The sequence below is a fragment of the Sorex fumeus genome, unplaced genomic scaffold (genome assembly GCF_029834395.1).
Source record: "Sorex fumeus unplaced genomic scaffold, SorFum_2.1 ptg000005l, whole genome shotgun sequence".
In the NCBI taxonomy this organism is placed as follows: Eukaryota; Metazoa; Chordata; class Mammalia; order Eulipotyphla; family Soricidae; genus Sorex; species Sorex fumeus.
In genome coordinates this window covers 7971036-7984090 of record NW_026606062.1, presented here as the reverse complement: position 1 = coordinate 7984090, position 13055 = coordinate 7971036, and the positions used below count along the sequence as shown (strand labels likewise).

The following is a 13055-nucleotide window of genomic DNA, read 5'->3' as shown; positions in this document are numbered from 1 at the left end:
CCTGCATGCACCCGGGGTCCTGAGGGAACTGAATTCCCTCCACTGTCTTCAGGGAAGAAATGGTCATTCCTTCTAACGCAGAGAAAGGCCTGGCTCTGGTGACTAAGTCAGACCGTCCAAGGGTGTTTCCTGGTAAGTGATCACGGAACGTGTTTCACCCCGTGAGCAGGCTCTGGAGTCTAACGCCCATGTACACAGTGCTCAGTGTACAGCTCTCCTACAGCTGAATTACTACCTCAAAACTGATCTCAGTTCTATAACCCAGGGTCAGGGAACAGAACCTGTTCTCCAAGAGCAATAGAAATATCAGTGGGATGCTTGGCTGAATGGGAAACTGCTCACACAGTTACACGGGCTGAATGGGTAAGATGTGAACTTCAGACAGAAATATGAATCCGTAACTTCCAGGAGGCAAGGGGAGGGGTGAAGAACGAAGTGACCTTGAGAACAGGTCTCGGGGTTATTGTAACAAAACCCGTAAGGCCTATGACATACAAGGCTGAACTCCAAATCCTCCCTAAACCTGTCACTTAACATCATGAAACATATCAAGCAAAGTATATGATTTCATTTCTGCATCTACAGGTGCCTTTTATTCCTATGGCCTTTCCTGCTATAAACAATCTATAATTTACAGCCCTCCTATTCGCTGTGGCCTGGAAAAACCTTGCCAGGAACATGAATATTTGAATATTGCTCATGCACCTTTGCACAATCAAGCCTCACCCAGAGGCCTGCTGCTCTCGGTGTCAGAGTGAACTTTTGACTGGGCAAAGCCCTTTAGAATGAGCCAGGGACGTAAGAAAGGGCATAGAGACGCAATGGTGAAAAGCCTTGTACGAAGCAAATCCTATCACCTGCATAAAAGTGAAGAAACTCCAGCCGACAAAAATAAATAAATAAATAAATAAATTTAAAAACCACATTTCTGGACAAATCTGCAGATTAGCTCATGCAGTAAATCGAAAGTAAATAGCATATTTGTTTAGGAAAGATTAACTTAAATTGGTGGAAAAATCCATAAATCCTTCTGAGCCATAAACCCAGAGCATCCAATTACAGAAGTGGTATCTACACGGGCCCAGCAGCTTGCATAGTTACATGGGCAGTTGCGTCTACACAGGCCCGGCTGCTCACATAGTTACACGGGCGGTGGTGTCTACACGGCCCGGCTGCTCCCATAACCCAGGAGCGAATGGCTCCCCTTCCGCCCCAAGAGCGATCAATACTCAGGCCGGCAGAAGTTCGTTAACCAAAGGCAAAGCCTGTTTATTTAAACTTGAAACAAATCCTTGCCTGGCCTCGATTTTGTTTCATGACGCTGCTCTTTACATAGAATCTATGATTTCAGCTTCAGAGCACATCTACCAAATTAAATGTGGCATTAAGTTTATTATAACGTTACTGAACTTACCGGCGAAGGAATGAAGGCTTCATGGAACTTCTTAGGATTGATCCTCAACACACCCTTTAAAATAAAAAAAAAATATATTAGAATCTGTGAACATTCAGCGAAGCACCTATGGCGCTCCCACAGGCATGTTATGCCATCAAAGTCCTTAAGTCAATGGAAGAGTTTGACGAAGGAACAACTTGGGTGGATTCATGGAGGGCGTGAAACGCAGTTTCTGCTGAGCGCCTGGAAGGTGGGTTCTGTCAAGAGCTGCTCCTCCGGGCACCTTGCTGGGAACAGACAGAGGCGAGAGCAGCCCCGGCAGGAGAGGGAAGGGCCACGTCGCCCACTGGCATCTCGTGTGCCTCTGTGTGCAACTCTGCACATCTGAACCTTCGCTTTGTGCACAAGGTTATCCAGGCATCAGGCCTCATACACAGGCCCTTTGTGATTCTCTGGCACTGCCCAAAATGCTTGTTTCTGCGACCATTTTCAAAGTGCTATAAGTTGATTTCCAACCTGGATACTTAGCCTCCAGGGACGGGATGCATATTTTTTCTCTGGCCCCTGTGCAGAGCTGAATGAGTCAATCATTCGAAATGGTCCAGGAGCAGCTCTTCATGGAAATGGGAGTCCTGGCTCCCAGACCGGCCCACCCAGTGTGCCTTCAGCTTCCTGTTATTTCAGCACCAAATCAGGGTCTGCTGCTATTTACGTAGAGGGGTGCAGTGGGGGTCTGCGGGGGCCCTCTTCAATGGCAGTTCAGTGTTTTGGGCTCTTGCAGGAAGCCATAACCCTCCCCAAGCTCCAGCTGCATCTGAAGGCTGCTGGAACACATGGATGGGAGCAGTTATTTTCCGAAGAGCCAGACTCAAAGGGCTGTTAAGAATATGTTTGAAATAACGCTTCTCACCCAAAATGTTGCAAGGCTCCAAGATACATCATTAACAAAATAGGGGAGGGGATGAAGGCAGGCAGAAAAGAATTCTTCCTTTCACCGTGACGCCATGTTTGCATTAGCAATCTCCAAGCAACAGCTCCGAGTGTCACCGACACCCCCAGCAGGCTAGCACGGATGCTCCTCCAGTGCTCAACCCAGTCGTAACTGAGACTCTGCGAGAGCGAGGGCAGGCGGCTCCGGTCTTGACGAGTCAAACGCGCGAGCGTGAGAAGGGAGAGCGGGCCGCTGCCCGCCGGGCAAAGGCCCAGGCCCGCGACAACGGCTGAGCTGGCTCCTGGTGGCTGCACAGACAGGCAGGGACAGCAGGGACGCAGGGGAGGACAGGGCAGACGAGAATGGCCAGCAGGGCTAAACACTCCGCTCCTGCGGGTTGTAACTCTGCACAGGGTGAGCTGTGAGGCTGACGTCTGCTTGTTTGTTTGTTTTAATGAAATCTGCAAAGCTACAAACGACTGTGAATTCATCTCTGAGAGCCTCTTGTGGGGGACTGGAGGACAGGCTTACTGCATTCATCCTGAAACACTCATTTGCTCACTGACTGGGAAATTCCCAGTACCTCCTGGGCTGGGTGCTATGCCATGGCAGGTGGAGATATCGTCTCTCCCTCCCGGAGCTCGCAATCCTGAGAGGAAGAGTCTCCAGATAATTAAGTCAATTCACTCAAGGTGCACTTTGCTGAGCAGTTATTTTCTGCTTCCAGGCGTTTTGACTTGGGACCTGCAGTTCTCAGCTGCCACTGTCCACCCTGTGTCCTGGAGAAACAGGGAGATCACACTGGCTTCTACCTGGACAATGCAGTGATTCCAGAGCACCTACAAGCCAGGGCAGGGCAGGACAGAGGGGACAGCAGGGAAGGTGTGTCCAATGCGGAACCACACATGGTCCCCCAGGGACCCACCAGGAGTGACACTTGAGGGCAGAGCCAGGAGGAAGCAGAGTTGTGAGTCCCGAAACACCCACAAGAAAATAAATAAATAAATAAAACCACAAAGCCCAAGGCTGTGCTCTCGTTTACTCAGAGGAAAGACAGATTGCTAAGGTTGGTATCAAACTCCATTCACGGGGGGGGGGGGGGGGGGGGGGGGGGGGGGGAATGTTTGGTCCTTCATCTACTTTCAGCACACATCTCCTATCCCGACCAGTTCCTCCAGCCATCATTTTCTTAGTGATCCCTTCTGTATTCCAGCTGCCTTCTCCCCTTTACTCATGAGGCAGGCTTCCAGCTATGTCTGTAATGTCCATAATGCCCCAAAGTAGAGAGAGACTATGGGGAATATTGTCTGCCATGGGGGTAGGGGGAGGGTGGGAAAGGGGGGGTATACCGGGGATACTGGTGGTGGGGAATGTGCACTTGTGGAGGGATGGGTGTTTGATCATTGTGTGATTGTAACCCAAATGTGAAAGCTTGTAATAACTATCTCATGGTGATTCAATAAAATTGAAAAAAAAGTGAAAGAACCTTAAATAGCCTACCCTTGCTTGAAAAATAGCATTTTTCTCCCCGCCCATACCTAAGCTCCCACAGGGAGCTTAGGTTTACTGAGTTACACCCACCAAAGTGCTCCCAGGCCCACCCTAGTCTACCGGACACTCCCAATCCACTGTTTATCTTTAACCTCTCCTTTGCTCTTTTTTCCCTATTTGTTAATCACAAATATCTCTAAATCAGACCCTGTGACCTGTAAAGTAAAATCTTCTGAGGGCCCTGGATTTTGCATATGTAAGTGAAATATTGCTTTTCTCTTTATGTACTTTGCAGAGTTTATTTTAGGGAAATGTCCTTTTAGTATAGACACAGGAAGACAGCTAGTGCTATGCTTTTGTAACACGGGAGTTGTCTCTGGATAATATTTACCCCTGGGCATCAATATTTACTTGACTTAAGTCTCAGTTGCGCTAAGTTTCTTATACGCAAAAGTACAAGAAAAAAAAGTATAAGAAACTTATAAGAAACACCACCTCCACTTTGTTGATGACATCGTTCTAATAACACCAAACATTGGCCAAGCGGCACAAATGCTGGCCGACTTCGACCGTGAGTGTGGAAAGGTCGGACTACAGCTGAATCTCACGAAGACAATGTTTATGAGAAACAGCCTCGTTTCTGACGCCCCATTCGCTCTCAATGGAACGACCATCTCCAAATGCAACAGTTATGTGTACCTAGGTCGAGAAGTCAACATGATGAATGACCTGGCACCTGAGTTGCACAGGAGGAAGAGAGCAGCTTGGAACGCCTTCAAAAGCATTGAAGAAATAGTTAAGATGAAGAAGAACCTCCGGCTCTGAGCACATCTCTTCGATTCCAATGTTCTTCCTGCATTAACATACGCCTCAGAGACCTGGGCCCTACGGAAAACGAATGAGAATGCTATTTGGTCTCCCAAAGAGGAATCGAAAGAGCTACGCTTGGAGTATCACGTTTCACTCAAATGAGAGAAAGAATCCGGAGTTCCGACCTCCATTAACGGTCAAGAATCAGGGACGCTGTCTCGTTTGCCAAGGCATCAAAAATCAGATGGGCCGCTGTCTCGTTTGCCAAGGCATCAAAAATCAGATGGGCTGGACACGTAATGAGATTTGGAGAGGACCGCTGGACTAGAGCCGTTACAGACTGGATTCCATGGGACATCAAAAGACCGCATGGCCACCCACTACGAGATGGTCAGACTTCTTCATTAAGACCCTGAACGATTAGTTTGAGGTTCTTTGTGCTCCTAGAACAGGCAGATGCCACTGGGCTACACTAGCACGTGTCAGGGACAAATGGAGACGTTACTGGTGCCCACTCGAACAAATCAATGAGTAATGGGATGTCAAGTGATCAAGTGATCAAGTGACCCAAAAGGCAGGTTCCACCAAGGGACTTGATGGACCCAGGGAAAGCAGTAAGCTCCCTGGCATTGAGAAGGAGCAGGCTAAGTGCCATAAGAAGTATAGTAAGTTAAGAGCACAGTCATGGAACAAATGCTGGCATGACCCAAGAAGAACTAACTGAATAAGGACTCTGTTGGGGTTAGGAAAAACTGGGTAGGAGCGACAGCACAGCAGGTAGTTTGTCTTGCATGCAGCAGACATGGCCGACCTGAGTTCGATTCCTCCGCCCCTCTCGGAGAGCCCAGCAAGCTACCAAGAGTATCTCGCCTGCACGGCAAAGCCTGGCAAGCTCTCTGTGACGTATTCGATATGCCAAACACAGCAACTTGCCCCCCAATGTTACTGGGCCCACTCAAGCAAATCGATGAATGACGGGAGGACAGGGACAGTGACAGAACCTGGCCTGAGGACTGTAGTCTGGGATCTATAGTGAGATGTCCCTAGGAAGAGCCAACATTTCAGCTTAATATATTTCTCACCATGTCCATACAAAATGACTAGAAATATTATTACGAAGTAAATTTAAGATGACTGTTTAAATGGATTACTAGCAAAGGAAAGGAGAAAGCAATATGCCCTTAGATGGAATTCCAGCCCTGGGCATGTCTCATGGTAGGAATTTAGAGTGCTGAGCACTTAGATAAGATTCTGTCCTTGGGTGGGTCTCACAGAAGAACGTCCCCTGAAGAAAGGGCTTTACTCTGTCTGTCATTGTTTATGATAAGGTTCAGCCATGCCTATGTACAATGCTGCCCATAACCCTTCATGGTTTATCTATAACACTGTGAGGCTTGAATAAAGGGCCACTGAGTACCAACTGGCCTGGGGCCCTTGTTCCTTCCTTCGTCATCGGCTGACCAGGGGGATGGTGATGGGCCCCAAATGCATCAGGGGACCCCCCAGGTTACCACGAGATGATGACCCAGAAAGATGATAGAAAAGGCTAGAAGACTAATGTGAGACAGACGCCCGGGCATGGCTCTCCAACCCCGGCCACTACACTCATTCAGCGGGCAAGCGACAATGGCTGGACGGGTCACTCTTGTGTGGGACATGAATGACTAAAGCTAGCAAGATGGGAAAAACCAGAACAAAACTAAGCCCCGGCCTTGGTATGGACTATGGTGGTCACCGGTGGGCGGGAGATGGGTGAAGGAAGTGAGCATCTGGGCCGTGGGTGGCTCTAAGCTCTGTGGGTGGGGGGCCCCCACACGGAGTCGGCAGATACAGCTGCTTCCTGAAATTCCCTGACACTTTACCAACGACAAATCAAAAATAATTTTAAAATTCATTTGAAAAAAGGCCAGGAACTCAGGAGCAGGTCGCCAGCAGAGTGCAGGGCACAGCGTGGAAGCGGAGAGAAACCGTGTCAAGAAACGGTCTTCTCGTGAAAACGCTTGCTGAGACGCTTGGCCGACACACCCACAGACACCAGGGCTTCTATGTGCAGATTCTTATGATTAATTCACCGGCAACGGGCCACTGAACTCGTCTGCTAGGCCTCCTCCTTCCAAGGGACTAAGGGGGCGGAAGCAGAAGCTCGACCCCCTGCTCACGGTGGTTCCCCTGGCAACCAGCCCCTATCCTCACCTCAGGTGTTTTCCTTAAGTTGTTTTGTTTTTGCTTTTTGGGGGGTGACACCCAGCGAAGCTCAAGGGTTACTCCTGGCTCTGTACTGAGGAATTACTCCTGATGGTGCTCAGGGGACCATACGGGATGCCAGGGATCGAACCCAGGTCGGCTGCGTGCAAGGCAAATGCACTGCCTGCTGAACTGTCGCTCTGACCCTGTATTCCACCAATTATCTTCAATTACATAACCAGACATATCTGTCTCTCAACATGTAGGAAATTCCCAGGCTTTAGGGAGCTCTAAGCTGGAACTATGGAGGAAGCCCAAACTGGTGAATGAGAAATCCAGCTTTTGAGCATCTCAGTGACAGAACATACAATAGACAAATTCATATATTCCCGGTGACTGCCATGGACTCCTGCTCTCACAAACCCTGGTCTTGGGTTCACTCTGCCTCTCAGATTCAATGAGCAGAAACCTCACCCTCAGTCGACGCCAAACATCTGCCTTTTCCCTGCCTACACCCAAGGAGCTGAAAGTTACTGTAGAAAAATACCACACAACTGGGCTCGTTAGCCGAACCTGGCAATCACAAACATTTGATTTGGCTTGCAGAATGTTTGAGAATGCTTAAAGCTGAGGAATTTCACACATAAATATGCATTTCCAGATTTCCTTGAAAAACCAGCTCCCCACGCGGCAGCAGCCGCCTCAACTGAGGGACGGATCCCGCTTGCAAGGACAGAAACTATCGCCAGTGCCACAGCAGCACTGGCACACGGCAAGTCAGGCACGGTTCAAAGAGCTTTTTATGTCTCAAGAAAGTCACCCCCTGGGTTGGAAAGACAGAGGCAGGGTGCTTTGCTTGCATGCAAAAGACTCGGTGCAATCCCTGGCATCTGATATGATCCTCTGAGCACTGGCAGGAGGAATTCCTGGGTGCAGAGCCAGGAGTAACCCCAGAGCATCACTGGGTGCGGCCCCAAAATACAGGAAGGAAGGAAGGAAGGAAGGAAGGAAGGAAGGAAGGAAGTCGTTTTTTCCAAGTTGGGCAGCAGTCAGCTCCTCCTCCCCTGCAGGCTCTCTCAGACTGCCTCACCTTGGCAGAGACCGAACCCCAACGTGAGCGGGCCCCTATGTCCTTCCCCTCAGCCCCTGACTCCCTCATCAGGCCACTCAGTTTCCTCTTGATTTTTTTCAGCTAGTTTTTATTTACCCGGAGGTGTCTCTCGCACTCACCCGGTATATGTGTCACACATTTAACATTATTAAAATGCGCTGAATTTATGAATGTCTTCATGGCGGGAGTTCTCCTACCGTCCCTGGCATGAGTGTCATGAATATCACCTGTTCCTTCTAACGGACGTGACGGGCAATTGTAAAGTCACCACTGTTCCTTCAACTCACACCCAAACATTTCCCAGCTCACTTCACTCTTAGCAAACAGTGAAGGTCCTAGAAGTTGGCCCATCCTATCACGCCTACCTGGCCTAGAATTTCTTTTTATTTATCTATTTAATTTTTTTGTTTAGTTTTTGGCAGAGAGAAGAGTCACACCTGGCTCAAGCATCACTCCTGTCGGTGCTGAGGGGACCATACAGAGTCCCAGGGATCAAACCCAGGGCATCAAGGTGCAAGGAAAGTGCCCTGCCCTCTGCACCATCTCTCCGGCCCTCTGATTTATTTCAAGATCAAATAACAGCTCTGTGGGCTCATCCTGTTTCAGGCAGCTCTGGAGACCCAGCTGGTCCTGCAGTCAGAACCTCTGAGCCGCCGCCATCAGACCACCCGACCTTCTTCAGCCCTGTAACCCACACATCACCCCACCCCACAGAGTCCCCCAGGTCTGTCTACCCCGACCCTCCTCCCTCTCAGCACCTTGTGAAACTTCCCAATATTGTTCCGGCAGCGAGAAAAAGGACATCTGTTCTTCAACGTGAGAACTAGTTTACAAAACGAGAAAAATCAAGAACTCCATGTACACAATGGCGAGCTAGTGCTGTCGGCGCCAGCTCAGCATGGAGACTTCGAGGACACGTGGACAACTCCTGCCCAGAAAAGGCAAAACACCAGTGACACGTCAAACCATTAGTCAAGGCTTGAAAAACGGAAGATATTGCTCTACTTCTATTTTCAAATATATCCCTAGTATCTCTCAATAAATGTCTTTTCTCTGGACTGGAGCACTGGAGCACTGTCCTCCCGTTGTTCATCGATTTGCTCGAGCGGGCACCAGTAACGTCTCACAACAAATTGTGAGACTTGTTACTGTGTTTGGCATATGGAATACGTCACGGGTAGCTTGCCAGGCTTTGCCATGCAGGCGAGATACTCTCGGTAGCTTGCCGGACTCCCCAAGAGGGGCACAGGACAAGAAGGAAAAAGCATTTTAACGTTGCAATATACTTAAATTTGAGTGCAAAGCTCCCCGGTGCTTGTAAGGAGAAGACTGAGCTTCATTTTCGCGACAGTGCCGTGTCCCTCCCCTCTCGGTGGCTACCTGACCCGCCAAGGCTCACTCAGGGCGAGTCTGTGTCTGCAAGCAGATGGGCCATTTCTATGCTCCGAAAAATCTTATTTACAGTGTTGTATGCTTCACACGGTGACCTCATATCTGGACCCATTCCTCTCCCCATCTGTGAAGAACAACTGTTCTCATCTGGGGGGCTGGGGGGGGCTCTGGCGGCCGAGACTCATGATGTCACAGGCCAGGAGGAATCACTTCCAGACCACTGGGAACGAGGGCTGTTACAATGACTGGACTCTTGGTTCATTTTATTAACAGCAAAGCGTCGCTTCAACAGCAAAAATTACTAAGATGAAGCAAAAGAGAATGCCACTGCACCCTCTGTTCTTCCCCTTACCTCTACAAATTCTCTAAGCCGGACTTGCCAGGTTATTTTCCTTCCAGTCACAATCACTGAGCTACCCCCACGCCCTGCCTCAGTAGCTGGGACCTCGACTCTTTCTTCGGTTAAGAAATGTTTATTCAATATACAGTTATTAAGCATCAATCAGCCAGGCACGGGGCTGATCTCTGGGAAACAGGGATGACCCAGGTCTCAAGGAAGCTAACACTCTAATGCCAAATTGCCGCAAAAGCCAAAAAAATGCAGTGGCTTTAGAATAAAGGCCATGGCTCAGCGTGGGGAACTGAGATGACGCTTCTCGGAGGGATAGGATTTGGGGAGGAACTGAAAAGGTCAAGCACAATTACGTCAAGAGTGGGAGAAAGGGCTCCGAGCACCGGACGGCGTGCCCAGCCACAGGGAGCCGGAGAGGGCGGAGGGTGAGCAGGAGGGGGGCAGCATGAGGCTGGGCACAGGGGTTGAGGATCCCCAGACAGGAGAGCATGCAGGGCCATGAGACCGGCAGGTAAGAGGGAGGTGAGCATATGTGTGATGCACGGGACGTAAAGGATTAATGGATGGACAAAAGTCCGGCAGCAGCCTTGCCTCCACCGAGAAAGGCCTCATCAAGACAGCCGGGGAAGTTGGAAAAAAGGTCCGGAGTGACCCTAAAATCCTAAAGGCCTGCTCCTGGGGCTGGGGCGATAGCACAGCAGGTAGGGCGTTTACCTTGCACGAGGCCGACCCGGGTTCAATTACCAGCATCCCTTATGGTCCCCCAAGCACCACCAGGGGTAATTCCTGAGTGAAGAGCCAGGAGTACCCTGCGCTTCGTCGGGTGTGACCCAAAAAGCAAAAAAAAAAAAGTATCTGCTCCTTGTCAGATATTTTCCCGTGCCACTAACCAACCCCCTGCGCCCCTGCCCAGCACGGCTATAAAAGGTGGCTGGAGGAAGGGATGGAGATGGGACCTGTGCACGGCTGGACCCGCAGTCAAACTCACAAGGGAGAAACTGGGCGTGCACAGCGCTGGCCAAGTAGACAGCCAGTGCTCCAAGGCGCACTCGCCAGACTTCCACGCCGGCCCAGGGACAGGCCACGAGCCAGGCCGGACTCTGGGCCGGCTCCGCGCCATCTGCCCCACCTCCAGGTCAGGCCTGGTGAGGCCTGCGCTGCCTGTCGCTGGAATTAAAAGAGTCCAGGTTTTCCTTAGTGCCACAACCTCACCGTTCCTGCTTCCCACCTCCCTGTCACTCATTCCCGAGGCCTGAGCTGACCACTCTCCGGTTCCCCGCAGTGTCACTTTCGACTGTTTCCCAATTCCCCCAGGGCTCCCCAGAACACCCCAGCAACACCAGCCCTGCCTGGAGACACTCGTCACTTAGCCCCACATCATCAGGTCCTGTGGCGAGGCCCCTCCCCGCAGCGGGCTGCCCACTCGAAGTCCAGAAGGGGAGTGTGAACCCCCGCACCTCTCGGGGGCAATGGCCAGGCTGCTGGTGAGCGCTTGGTAAGTGAGTGTGCACACAAGGGAAGCGTGAACCCCCTACACCTCTAAGGGCTGTGGCCAGGCTGCTGGTGAACGCTTGGTCAGTGTGCACAGGAGTCAGACACAACTGGCCTAGAGAAACACAGTGTGTGGGCACGCCAAGGCGCACTGCACATTCTGTCTCTCTTGCCGGCTTCCTTCCCGACCTCACTCTCATTCCCGTGCGGCCCAAGGGATCGCCGTGAACTGAAGCACGGGCATTGGGGGAGCAAACCCAACACGCTTTCTACTTGCACTTCGGCAGCTCCTTCTGCCCCTTCATTAACAGAGCTCCCTCGTGTCCCTTCACTTATCCCTGGCCAGGCTCGGTGAGACCGCCTCCCACAAAACCCCCAAGGCTCCCTATGTGTGAACCAGGGGGCACCGTGCTGTCCCCGTGCGTGTACTCATCACCTCTAAGGCACGGGGGCCCTAAGAGCCCTCTGACCCTCTGGCCCAGGACGATCAGTGCTTCCCCGAGTCATCCCTCCCGAGCCAGGCAGCCTAGCGGGCAGGCCCGGAGCACCTGGATGAGCGTGCCTCTCTTCAAGCCCTGTGCGACATCCTCCCTGGACATGTAGGTCTCAAATACGCTCTTCTTCTTCCCTCGTGCCGACTTGTTCTTGGACTTCTTGTCGCCTGGCGAAGCACCGATGCCGTGTGAGCCAACCACAGGAGACACGCCTGGAAACAAGAGCAGCCATCAGCTCGTGGCTCCGTCGCCCACCTCGCGGGAGCACGGACCACACAGCTGATGGTTCCAAATCGCCAAAGCAAAGGAAACAACGGGTAAGGGATCGCAGATACAACGCACAGACCAGACTGGAGTTTCCAATCCGCACCGGAATATGCCGGGCACATAACCCAATCAACGGGCACAGGGTGCGTTGCACGGACACAGACTTTCTGAAAATATGAATAATTAAACAACTGTCCCTCTTAGGAAGGAGATAAACAGCTGTGCTCAACAGAATAAAAACGAGGGACAATATAAAATAACAGGGAGATTCCTTAATAGATCACAGCAACGCCCCCCACCCTCCATTTGCCTTTTGCTACCTCGGGGGGCCCCCAGGGGCCACAGGCTCAGTCGGCAGTCAGAATGGTTCATGGCTGGTTCCTAGGCCACCGTTGTTCTCCAGATTCAGGGGCTACCACCGCTCGGCTCCAATGTGTTTTTTCTTTTCTTTTCTTTTCTTTTCTTTTCTTTTCTTTTCTTTTTTCTTTTTTGCCCTGAGCAGTTCAGTTGTCACCAGCTGAAACCAGAGAGAGGAAGAAGGGTGACTAGGGAGCAGTGGGCAGTGACACGGGGACGCCAGCCCCTCCGCTGAGCATGCTGCAACAGTGTCATGCTCTCAGCAGGGGACGGAGCACACATCTGTCCTGTGCTTCTTTTCAAGGTCTTCATCCACACAGGGATGACCAGCTGGCTGTGTGCCTGACTTCAGCTAAACACCATGCCCTTCCACAAGGGCAAGGAGGTGGAAATTCAGGGATTCTGTGATAATGGTCAGCTTGTGAAATGCAGAAGAGCAAGAGAGAAAATAGATTCTAAACTAAAGGTCTAGAATGTAAAGGCTATGATGAAGTAGGTACTAAATTCGGACTCAAGAGACTCAAGCACCGGGGCCAGAGCAACAGCACAGCAGGTAGGGTAATATTTGCCTTGCGCGAGGCCAACCTGGGTTCGATTCCCGGCATCCCATATGGTCCCTGAGCACCTGTTATTCGTCGATTGCCTCGAGCAGGCCCCAGTAATGTCTCCTTCATCCTAGCCCTGAGATTATATTCAAGGCTATTTAGGAGAAAGAGACCCTTCATTGTTACTGGTATCTGGCATATTTGGTACGCCACGGGGAGTTTGCCAGACTCTGC

The 13055-nt window shown here is 50.9% G+C and overlaps 1 protein-coding gene across 1 annotated transcript in view; it reads right to left on the bottom strand.

The window, feature by feature from the left end:
- Positions 1-12423, bottom strand: part of DIS3L2 (DIS3 like 3'-5' exoribonuclease 2) — a 217854-nt gene extending 205431 nt beyond the window's left edge. The window contains exons 1-3 of the mRNA XM_056120993.1: positions 12240-12423; positions 11707-11864; positions 1415-1468 (exon numbers count right to left, since the gene is read on the bottom strand). Of these exons, the coding sequence (XP_055976968.1) occupies positions 1415-1468; positions 11707-11864; positions 12240-12291 (264 nt within the window). The 5' untranslated portion in view covers positions 12292-12423. The remainder of the gene's footprint in view (positions 1-1414; positions 1469-11706; positions 11865-12239) is intronic.
- Between the last annotated feature and the right edge of the window lie 632 nt (positions 12424-13055).